At 32.7% G+C, this 11,273-nt stretch overlaps 1 protein-coding gene across 1 annotated transcript; it reads right to left on the bottom strand.

Moving 5' to 3' along the window:
• Window positions 1–4,131: 4,131 nt before the first annotated feature.
• Window positions 4,132–8,594, bottom strand: LOC131854175 (ATP synthase subunit gamma, mitochondrial). Its single transcript, XM_059205305.1, has 7 exons — window positions 8,514–8,594; window positions 8,132–8,302; window positions 7,139–7,217; window positions 6,345–6,402; window positions 6,022–6,179; window positions 5,394–5,558; window positions 4,132–4,753 (listed from the first exon to the last, which is right to left on the bottom strand). The coding sequence occupies exons 2-7, from the start codon at window positions 8,290–8,292 to the stop codon at window positions 4,487–4,489; spliced, it is 888 nt and encodes a 295-aa protein (XP_059061288.1). The 5' UTR covers window positions 8,293–8,302; window positions 8,514–8,594; the 3' UTR covers window positions 4,132–4,486.
• Between the last annotated feature and the right edge of the window lie 2,679 nt (window positions 8,595–11,273).

Below are 11,273 nucleotides of genomic sequence, written 5' to 3'. Positions count from 1 at the left end.
TAACAACAAAAATAAAAAAGTAGATTTTGTCACTCAACAAAATATATAGTATAAAACAAAGTGGCGGCCTCTGTTCGATATCTTTTCAATTAAGCAACGGATATTAACACATTATGAGAGGGGCAGGTATTTGTACCCGTTCCGAGGATTGCCACTTATAAGGTACTAGAACTCGTTCCGAACATAGCCGTTTAAAAGCAGGGAAGTTATTAGTACCCGTTTAACCTTTCGAATGTCCGTCGTCTGCCGCAGCGACCGAAAGTGAAGAGGCGGTATGCGCGCGCCAGCTGTATTTTTTCAAATGCGTTTCAATCTTATTTCGTTTTAAATAAGAACTAAATTGGTTAAAAAGAAGTCACTGTTTTGCGTTCACAGATCTGTGACAAGACGGTAATACGGTTTAAGAGGCCTGCACAGATCTGTGTCAAAACGTTCGAAGGGTTAAAATAATTAATTTTAAGTGACACAAGGGAAATATATATATATTTATTTATTTATACGGATACAAATACTTGGCCGGCTCATAATATGTTAATGCAGTTTTCAGCAACAGACAGTATTATATAAATATTCTGTAGTGAGATCCATGTTCGTTTTTAATTTATAATCTGTATTGTACACTAAAATGAAAATAAAATACAATGTTTCATAATTTAATTGAAGATATGATAATATCAATAAATTAATCGATTTCAATGAAATGCCTATTTTATAATGCATATCTAACACATTATATCTATAAATAAAACTGGAGTGTCTGTTTGTAATATTGAAGTAACCGTTTTTTACTACATGCATATGAATATAAATACGGTACATACACCAAAATAACATTTTTTTTAATTTTTGTCTATCTAATTTCTGAAATGGCTGGACCTATTTTGACGAGACTTTTTTTAGCAGGTAGCTGATGTAATAAGGAGTAATTTAGGCTACTTTCATTTTAGAAAAAAATACTTAAATTCCACGCGGACGAAGTCGCGAGTACGGCTAGTTTATTGTAAGTTTATTAGTATACGGCAGTTTGAATTATATGAATCTATTTAATTGAATTAGGTGTTATTTTGCGGAAGTCCATTTCACTACTTAATAGATTTATATTATTTTGTTTAATTCCGCTACAATTGGCATGTGTGAGAACACAAATATTCGGTGTGGAAACTTGACTACCGTTACGACCTTCTCTAATGACGAATAATCTCTGAACGAGGCATCATCAGGCGTTGAACAGATCGGGTACAGCTCGGAAGCCTATTGTTGACTCATCGGCGACCAAACCGCGCGAATCGCGCTGATGATGCCTCGTTCAGACGAAACACGTGTCGCGATATGGGTGTAGACTCAATAACGGTCGGAATTTGATCACCATTAGAGAAGGTCGTAACGGTAGACAAGTTTCCACAACGAATATTTACGGTATCACACATGCTAATTGTAGTGGAATTAAACAAAATAACATAAATCAATTGAGTAGTTATCTGAATCTGTTGACTCGCCGTTCGCCGTTGGCTGCAGTTTAAATTTGTAATACTGGAAAGTGACATCTATGTTACACTATAATTTCACAAGTCTATATAGACAGTATTATGTCTGTTACATGATAATCTTATATATAAAATTCTCGTGTCACAGTTTTCGTTCCCATACTCCTAGGAAAGGGCGTGACCGATTCTCATGAAAATTTGTGAGCGTATTGAGTAGGTCTGAAAATCGGCCAACATCTATTTTTCATACCCCTAAATGTTAGGGGTAGTCCACCCCTAATTTTTTTTTTTATTTTAAGCCAAAACAACGTTTGCTGGGACAGCTAGTGTACTATAATAATGTGGTATCCTTAATTCTGTTCAAGTATATAGGCTACAACTTACCATTAGTTATCCAGTAACAGCTGTAGCTTATTTCCTATTATAGTTATTTTTAAACTTTCGTGTTTAATATACATTACTTATATTATTAACCGGGTCTTACACGAATAATTTTATGGCAAATAAAGGTATTTACCTCTCTCGTTTCGACTTGGTTGCAGCACTACATTTGACATAAAATTATTCGTGTTAAGATCCGTTAATATAAATTATTTCCTATTCGAATTATTTAGAAAGAAATATGGCTTGGATTGAAATCGGGTTCCAGAGTAGATCTACTAGGCGCAATGTCACAATTCCTTAATGATATGAGAAAAAGACAAGTTTAGTTAATGTCTATTTTTAGGAGAATAGTCCTTTATGTGGGGTTAAAAGTCTCTTCTTCTACCCAAACTAGTTTAAAAAATCTGACAATTAATATAATCATAGTTTATAATTTAGAAACTCAAGAATGTGAGACAAAATATAACAGGTTTAATTTTGTCTACCAACTTAACTAAGGTCGAAAACATACATATTCATCTGCGTACTACCTCTACAGAGGGACTCTCTCGTTCTCTTCCTCTATCTCTCTCTGTCTCGCATATTTTGGAGGTGAGCTTTAGTAATATAATTACAGTGTAAAGAGGTACTTTAGTATACCAGAATAATTGCTATTCCAAAAAGTATCCCATAACGTGATTCTGTAGCTTCGTGGTTGTGCTGTTCATGTATGTACATAGGAGGCAGTTGATCCCTTCCACCAAATAGATCGTCAGTTGCTTTAATTTGCGTAAATTTTATAATCATGTTATATATCTGTGTTTTTCTTATGGATGATAATGGAATGGTGCACCCACCTCCGCTAACGGTTTGCACTGGCGGGGCGCCAGTGGAGGATAAGATGAGCATGAGGTCAGGTCATGCTAAATTCACAATGAATTTATCACGATGGTTTCCTGGGGGAACCACGTGGGGTCAACCTGAAATGGTACATTGTTAGCAATGGGATTATCAGTCCACATTACTAAGAATCCCCCTGTATTGGTGTGTTTTTGTTTCCTGTGACTTGATCACAAGTTTTAGATTAATTATTAATTTTAAGACTGTTATTCTATTTTCGCAATAAGTTAGCATTATAATTTTGCATAGATTATGACATTAAAATATTGCATGGAGTATTTTGTTTCAATTGTAAATTCATTATATGAATTCACGCCAAACTATAAAAAATAAAATCCATAAATATACTGTTTTACTGACAATTTTGTTTTGTATTATTTTATTTATACTCTTACAACAACCCGTCCAATTCAAATAGAGATCGAAATTTCGACGACCTGAGCCGAGGTTCGAACCCTCAGTGGTGCCTAAGTTGGCCTTCCGCTGCGCCATAAGAGTCCTTCCGCGGGTTTGGAGTGCTATCTGCACTCGGCCCTTATCGTTCGGTCAAGCTGTAAAGGCCAGCTACGGCCAACAACATTAGAGTAATCCAAAAAAAAAACTTGCAACAAATATAGAACATAAAATTAAAATAGTAAGTCTCGCTAAACAATCTCTTTCAGACTGTGTGAATAGAGAAAATAAAGATAAGAAAAGGGTGTATTATGTATGTTTTAATAACTTGTATTTGCGAGCCCATCATACACCATCTACATATAGATTTTTATAAGCCAATAGTCTTATGTAGAATCACGTCTATGTTTCAATATGTTTAAAATGAGTAACAATTGGAACTGATTATTGTATGATAGTATGATACACTCTAAATCACTCTAAATAGTGTTTCCCAACGTGGGGCCCACGCCGCACAAGGAGGCAATTCGAAAATGGACTATTAAAATTATATAGAATGTAAATGTAAATTTTCCATTGTTTTGTGAATTGACTTACTCTTTCATTAACAATTTCCTACTGATTTCTTCCTAAGTCCTATTATTTAAGTTGTTAAGTCAACAATTTTTTTTTACTTGTGGATTGTGGACCCAGTGCTTCTGGACGTGGACACAGATATATGAATTAAATATATCTACGTTTATAAGTCTAACATAGTTTTTAAGTTTTTTTTTTTTTTACTAACAATATGGATGTAATCCGTTAAAATTAAAATAAATAAATAAATTATGTACATGGGGGCTTTAGCTTTAAGCTTTTAGAAACGTTGGGAAACACTGGTCTAAAGACCTCACTACTTCATGATCAATTCTTATTGATTCTCTTATATGGAAATATGATTTGTATTTTGCCATGGAGAATTTAAGTTGGAAGAATAAAAAAATACATAACATATCTAAACAAAACCTTTATTGCTAACCACCACTGTATCCTTACATAACTTACTTCCATACAATCTGTGGGAATCGAACGAGTGTCCCAGAACATCGGTAAAAGATCTTAAAGCCAGTGTGTGTAAATGCGTGTTTTTACGGATAAAGTGCGAACACTCGTTTGGGAATGTCGGCACATTGCGTACATACTATTGATTACATAAAGGCAGTAATAAATATTGAATTAACAGATCAAAACCTTCAAAATTTCAATATATTGGTTTTAGATCTTAAATCTGATGAAAAATTAAATACAATATATTAGTGTTTAAAAATAAACGATTAAAGTGGGGCTGAACAATTTTGAATAATGCTTTATTCCAAAGCTGCAGCACCAGAAATAATCTCGATAAGTTCTCTGGTGATGACGGCCTGCCGAGTCCTGTTGAACGTGAGGGTCAGTTTGTCAATCATCTCTCCGGCGTTCTTGGAGGCATTGTCCATAGCAGTCATACGGGCAGACTGTTCAGAGCAGGCACCCTCTTTGAGAGCGTAGAACAGCATGGATGCAAGAGAGAATTCCATGTAGGATTGAATGACATCGGAGTCCAAAGAGTCGTAAGTGGCTAACTTAGGTGCGGACTGAAATGAAATAAAAGCTGGCTGTAAAGTTACTGTTGCTATGTTATGTATATATTTTACATGCGATAGGTAGGGTAGGAAAAGAAATAATTAATACAAAAACCTTATGTTCATAAGCAACTAAAATGTTCTACATGAGTGATTTTTGACTTGATTGCATATGTAGTAATCTTAGTTCTTTAAAATAAAAAGCTGACTAAATATAATAAAAAAATCTTTCAAATAAAAAAATACTAAAAAACATATGAATTGATTCTTCTTCTCAAGATTACTGAAGAAGATACTTTATGTTCAAGGAGAGAGAATAAAGGATTAGTTATGGCTGATATTTAAAAAGATATGCGAAGATCTTTACTAAATATATTTGGCACAAAAAACGGAAGCTGGTTAATCATAGATTTGAGGAAAACGAAGTGATAAAATATTAGGGTAATTTCTCTGCTATATTTTAAGTGACTCTTAACAAAATATTTTATATGATAACCAACGTTCCCAATATACTAAATTTTATATGTGAATAGGAAATAATTCATTCTAAAATGATATGAGAAGTTCTCCCACAAGGTTTTATATTAGGTCCCACTTTTATACATGTACCTTTAGATTTAAGATTAATGTTGTTTTTTATGTAAATATTCACCTGGACAGACTGCTGGCTGAAGAGTGGCAGATCAGACTGCTCATACGACACGACGGACCTGAACTTGTTGAAGATAATCTTGCCAAAGCCAAATTCGTAGCCAGATGTCAAGATAGCGGAGGCAATCTTCGCGGCATCAGTGAAAGTCGGCGGCAGACGGCCAATCTGTAAATGAGCATGATTACAATAATTACTGACTGCCCCGATGCCTCGATGGCCTGGCTATTTAGCACACTGCCTCACGATGTTACGGGTTCGATTACTCGCAAGGTTCAAACATTTGTATTCCTTAGAATCATTGTTTGTATTGGTCTGGGTATTTTCTAGTATGTATTTAGAAAAAAAAATATCCATATCAGTTGTCTAGCTCGGCTTATTGTAGGACTAGATGGCGCTGTATTAATTATCCAGGGTTATTTATTTATTTATTTATGTGATTTTTTATCATTAATGCATAAATTTGTAAGGAAATATATTTTTTAATGTTATTGTTTTTTTATGGTTCGTAATTAAAAATACCCTATATAGATAGATAAATTTTCAACCTTCATCATCTACCTCTATTTTAATTTATATTGCAAAACGTTTGCAAAGTCAGCTAGTGCTATAATATAATAATGATACTCACCTCGTTAGCTACACAGATGATGTGTTTTCCATAGAGCCGCTGCAGGATAGCCCTCGACTTGTCTCCCACACAAATAACCTTGATGTTCTCCGCGCCGGGCTCGCTCAGCCGGTTCCTGATCACCTTGGAGACACCAGTGTGAACAGCACCACACAGACCTGTCGCAAATATTATTTATTTATTATAGGAAAACCAGGGGTACTCTACATACATGTTGACAATTTATAAAATATAACTTTCACAAATAACAGAATAATATTTGAGACAGATTGAAACAGATTTGAGTTATTTGTATGAGGAAACAGTTGAAAAATAAATTTTACCTCTGTCTGAGGTCATTGCAATATACAATTGCTTCTTCTCATCTTCTGGAGGAGCGACCTGTTAAAAAGAAAATCAAATTAGTAATTACAGTGGGGAGGATGCAATGTCAGTTTGATCTCCACAGTTGTCCCTTGAAACTATCGTGGTAAATTGCTGGTGAATTTGCCACGATGGGCTACCTGACCGTACCTCATGTTCATGTTATCATCCTCCACTGGTGCCCCACCAACGTAAACCGTTAGCGCAGACGGAAGCACCATTCCATTATCCATTAAAGAAAGGAATTACTGTACAGTTACTGTACTATACATTCTACCAGTTAGCAACCATTCTATTTTCCAGGACATGTCTTGGTTTTTGGGTTCCGGGTTTATATTCTCCTGGGATGAATATGAATAGTAATGAATAGAGTAATAAATTCGAATTCGATACATATTTTAATGTAGGATATAGTTTATAATGCAGGATTCTGGGTTTTAATTTTATATAAGACATAATTGTGGTTAAAAGCTAATAATACAACATTTTAAGAACAAGTATAAAGCTTTCGTATGTCTGTCACACTAGTATTAACTGTCAAACTGCTTGTTACAGCAACTTTTCGGAATGAGTGGTAGATTCACAGAAAGATAACTATGACTATTCAAAAGCGCTTAAATTAAGTTTATTTGATTAAAAGATCTATTCTATTCTATTGTTTTGGTTGAAGTGTGAAATATGAGGAGTAAAATAGTAGGGTGTGCAGGCATATACACAAACACAATTAACGAGTGCTTGACATAAAAAATATTACCTCTGCTCTCTCGTAGAACAAAGCAGCACCTTCTCCATATGGGCGAGCTGCTTTCAGATCACGCTCAGCACGAGTGTACCTTAGCAACAATATCAGTATAATTAAAAAAAAAGCATTTCATTTTGAGAAGAAAACAAAGTTTATAAGTATTTTTTATTATGTCTGTCTGTCATATCAAATGAAAGTCTAATTTATGGATTGGTTACCCATCTCAGGGTAAGGCAAAAGGACTCAGCCCATACAAACATAGTCTTTGGTAGTATAAAGAAATAGTCAATTAATTTAAAAGAGATAACAATACTAACACAGACTTGAAAACCTACAGTTCCAAATTTAAATTACTTAAGAACAGGCTGTATGGTTGATAGCTTTGCCAGTCTGTACAGTGAATTGGAAAAAGCAACACCTATATGAGCTACAATGCATATCACAGACCTATACTACTTACAAAAACTTGACTGAAATGACCTATTTAAATAAATTATTGTACAATTTGACAACACAATAATATTATATGTTAAAAACAGTAAGTTTAATCATTTTACCACATTATTAATATAAAAATATATAATTAATTAATAACTCATGCATTTTCAATAAGATCTCCAATATCTGCATGCACTTGCATTATAGCAAGATATTCTCCAATTTTATGTATTACCTTACAGTGAATTCTTCTGTTCTATATAATTAATGATTTTTTAATTAAATAAACCTATAAGTTTCGTTTTTTAAAATCAATTTTATAAGTTTATCGACAGATGAACATATTGTTGACCCCTAGAAACCATTATGATGAATTCCTGGTAAATTCACCATGATGAGGTAACTGAACATGGTCCTTCTATAATCCCCCACGGATGCTATACAGGTGTATACAGTTTGGACAGCAGGTACACCATTCCATTAAAAGATCATTGGTTGACCTACCTTACTTTTTCTATATATAATAACATGTTTTGAAATTATATGTATTATAAATTGAATGCTTACTTGGCAGCTGACACCATCTTCATGGATTGGGTGATCTTCTGAATATTCTTTACGGACTTGAGACGAATAGAAATGGACTTTAGAGTGGCCATATTCCTGTTTTGCTGCAGGTTGACCACAGCGGTCACCTGGGTGGCGGCTGGCGCGACGCGACCCAACATTTTCGCGGGTCTATAAATTAAAAAAAAGAATTATTGAATAGAAAAATAAAAGATAACACAGGTTATGACCAAGGAGTTTGTAGTTATGTAAGAACTTGAAAATTCCACAGTAGTATGCAATACCGGCTGAAATACACTCCTATATCGTTACAAATGGCTTGAAAAGTCGATTTAATTGTGTAAATAGTTTCAGTTATAATTAATTATTACAAAATACTAACTTTTATTGGATTATTTGGTCAAGATCACCCAGCAGACATAAAATGTCGCTGGTAGAAAACGTCTGGCCGGGGATGTCAGCTATAAAAATTACTAATAAAAAGTATTGAACGCATCCACTACAGTGCCAATAAATGAAATTACATATGTTCACATTATAAAATTAAATATTTAACTTAATATTAATATTACTTAGAAATATATTTCCGAAATGTCAAATATCTAGTTATCTAATATGTTGTATTGTATTATGTGTTGTATTGAATATGTATTACAATTGTAATGAACCGTGAAAAAACATTAAATATTAAACAAAACTAAGAATTCCACCTAAGAACATATTTTTATTGTAGTTGGGATACTTATATTTCTTTTTATAAAAAAATAAAACATATTTATTATGTAAAAGCAGTACATAGCAGTAGATAATGATTAATAATAAAACTGAACGGAAACCGTTTTTAATGATGAAAAGTATAACTGATCTAATTTGATTGACTTCATTATACTATTTTTTTACTCCTTAACAACAAACCTAAATAACAATTATTGTTCCTATGTCGAAGTAAATTAGTTATTTACGAACGTACATTTTAAAGGATCGCTATCAGTCTTGTTAGAAAACTCAACTGATAAGAATGACATACAGATCTTGACTGAGTGGACTGACTTATAACTCATCTACTCATTAAAAATAATCAGTTTTCTTTCAATTTCTTTTTTTATTATACCTATTCGTTTGTAAATAAGTATTTGTATTAAATATAGATGCTCTTTAATTAATATAAAAAAGTTTACTATTTCAGTAAGTATTACTTTTTGTGTTATAAAATGTAATTATTTGAGTTTGAATTAGTAATTTCAGTACTTCTGAAGAAAGACAACAACGATCCTTTTATTTTTTTTATGATCTGTATATATGATATATATTTACAGTCATGCCTACACCAGAGAAGAATATTCTGAGCAACCCAGAACAAATCCAAGAACAGCCTATGCGGGAAATAACACAAACTGATCATCTGAACAAGAAACTTTTAACTTCCTTGTTTAACCGAATGAATGAAGTTGATGATAGTGGTGGAAACTCATTACTGGCCAAGATGTTGGAGCCAGGGCCAGAAGAAGCAGAATGGGAAGATGAGCAGGAAGAAAAATCACAGAAGTAATTATTTTATAAGTTTATTGTAACAATGTAGTAATTTTAGGTCCTTTAGAGTTTATGTATATAACTACATATTCTGTAACTAACAATAATATGGTACTGGCCACTTAGACAGTATTGGTTGCATGTAATGTTTTTTATCATCATTGTCTATGGTCTAACCTAATTAAAAAAAAGACTATATAACTGAAAACAGAACTAAAAATATGGTAATGACAGAAAAAAAACATGCTAGATGGCTTAACTTACATATGTTTATGTTAATTTAAATGGTAATTTATTACTAATGTAATAAAGTGAATAACAATGATATAGACAAAAATATTAATATTATGATAGAATAAAACTAATTTGTTGTTAATAATTTCATACACAGTTTAGTTTACAGGTCTACTGCAAACTTGTTTTTATGCCCCAACTTGAGTCAGAGAAAGGCTACCCTACTAGTTTAACTTACCTTTACCTATAAGCCTATGGTATAAAGGCAAACTAAGAAAAAAAAATTATGTAAAATTAAAAATTGTGTAATCTGTCTGCAGTATATGTATATTGCACTGACATTTAACTGCCAATGCATAGGGATATTCATTCTATAAACCAAAAAGTTTAGAGTTTACTACTTCCATTATAATAATATATACATAATTTTATATAATAGTATGTTAGATACCCAAGGTAAAAAAATAATTTTTGTGTTAAAATATATAAGAAGTATTTACAAATGTCCATTCATTGTAATAAACAACTAAAGATTTACTGAAATTCCCATCATATGTAATGTAACATTCAATTAAAAATTATTTAATTTCAATTGCATAAAATATTATGTTGTAATATTTAATTGTAAATTATATTTTTATACAAGATATTTTATATTTTATTGTTCTCTTAAGTTTTGAAAATATTAGTATGCTCAAACTCTGTGGCCAGAAAAAGATGATCAAACATTATGGCTAGAAAAAGAGACTAGTGATTTTTTACTATCTATATAACAGGCACATCATAATTAAGTTTGAGTATGTTAAAAACCCCATAGGGGAGAAAGTCTTTCAAAATATAACTGCCGACCAACAGAGGGTGGTTTAAAATCCCCTCAGTATTTCACTTATCACAGCAACGACTGGGTCACACTTCCATGGTCACCACCAATATGGTAATTTCTTTACGTCAAACTTGAGAACATTAAAACCTCATCTACATAAATCCTATATTAATCATTTATTATCCCAGTATTAGATAATAACTTTTTATTTATAGCTTTTATTCTAATATGTAACTTTTTTAAGCGATCTAAAAAAACAAGAGATGGTTCTCATTATGTTGTATTTTTTTATTTTTAAAACAGGACTTCAGTTTGGTTCCACTTTTAGTGTTTGCAGTCGGTTATTTACATTTCTCTGCTTCGATTTATCAGCTTGTCCTAAAACATAGGCCTAGGGTCTAGGTAGCGAACTTTGAATAAGAGCGAGCACAATACAAGGACGACCTGCGTCAAAACCCCCCAATAAAAAAAAAACAGGCCTCCTCTAATAAACTTCAGCTCCTCTGTCCACCGCGTTCCTTCTCCATATTAAACCACTGCTCTTATATCAATTAA

This window comes from Achroia grisella, unplaced genomic scaffold (genome assembly GCF_030625045.1).
Source record: "Achroia grisella isolate CSIRO2021 unplaced genomic scaffold, CSIRO_AGI_Agris_v1 utg971, whole genome shotgun sequence".
Lineage (NCBI taxonomy): Eukaryota > Metazoa > Arthropoda > Insecta > Lepidoptera > Pyralidae > Achroia > Achroia grisella.
This window is presented reverse-complemented; position numbering and strand designations above follow the sequence as displayed.

Excerpts from the sequence above, each read along its gene's own strand:
- LOC131854175 (XM_059205305.1), bottom strand. The coding sequence starts at position 8,292 with ATGTTGGGTCGCGTCGCGCCAGCCGCCACCCAGGTGACCGCTGTGGTC. Across the intron at positions 6,180-6,344 it reads TGCAATGACCTCAGACAGAG|GTCTGTGTGGTGCTGTTCAC; the intron begins GTAAAATTTATT and ends TATTTGCGACAG. Across the intron at positions 5,559-6,021 it reads TCATCTGTGTAGCTAACGAG|ATTGGCCGTCTGCCGCCGAC; the intron begins GTGAGTATCATT and ends GCTCATTTACAG.